This window comes from Otolemur garnettii, unplaced genomic scaffold (assembly GCF_000181295.1).
Source record: "Otolemur garnettii isolate 467f Iridium unplaced genomic scaffold, OtoGar3 scaffold00133, whole genome shotgun sequence".
In the NCBI taxonomy this organism is placed as follows: domain Eukaryota; kingdom Metazoa; phylum Chordata; class Mammalia; order Primates; family Galagidae; genus Otolemur; species Otolemur garnettii.
Window position 1 is genome coordinate 1,704,133 of NW_003852528.1, and position 791 is coordinate 1,704,923.

The 791-nt window shown below is 49.2% G+C and overlaps 1 protein-coding gene across 1 annotated transcript in view; it reads left to right on the forward strand.

Moving 5' to 3' along the window:
• The window catches only part of COPS8 (COP9 signalosome subunit 8), an 11,958-nt gene continuing 11,167 nt past the window's right edge, over positions 1 to 791 (forward strand). The window contains exon 1 of the mRNA XM_023518246.1: positions 1 to 118. Within this exon, the coding sequence (XP_023374014.1) occupies positions 41 to 118 (78 nt within the window). The 5' untranslated portion in view covers positions 1 to 40. The remainder of the gene's footprint in view (positions 119 to 791) is intronic.

Here is a 791-nt window from a genome sequence, read left to right on the forward strand (position 1 = left end):
TGGCCGTGGTTAAGGTGCGGCGGCGAGACCGGCCGGGAAGATGCCAGTGGCGGTGATGGCAGAAGGTGCCTTCAGTTTCAAAAAGTTGCTGGATCAATGTGAGAACCAGGAGCTCGAGGTAGCTATTTGCGTCACGCCGGGAGAAACTGCGTGGGGACCCCTGGTCCCGGGGCGGCACCGGTTTCCAGGGTAACGAGGCCTGGGCACTGCGGGCGCGGGAGGTGGACGAGTGGCCCCGGAGTCGCCGGGGCCTGTTGTAATAGCGAAGGTCCCGGACCTGTTTCCCCGAATTCGCTGGGAGCTTCTGCCCTCAGCTTGTGAGCCGAAGCCCATATGTATCTTTAACACCCGTGGTATGCCAGACTAGACATCTTCCCTTCCAGTTGTCATGGTGAAAGCGGACAGTAATGTGGATTTTATTAAAGTCCATTGTGTAGGCACACACCCACATACACACACGATAGAGACGTGACCAGTGTAACCTTAACTCAAAACGCTCTTCTTAGTCTCGTAATCCTATCAAGTAAGCTTGCTACTTTTTCTTTAATAAGTTACATTGTAGCTATTAAAGCTAAGATTTTCCTTAGAAAGGCACCTAAAACGCATTTGTAACTTTAGTATAAAAAATAGCTGAAGGGACAACAGCCAGAACAACAGCTCCCTGATACCCTCAAGAGATGTTTTCAGTGTACTTAAAATTGAATGAGGAGAGAAATGTCTTTGTAACTTAGCTGTGGTGATTTTCTGTCCCTTACTCCTTTACTTCGGTATCAGTTGCTGGATATAATCAG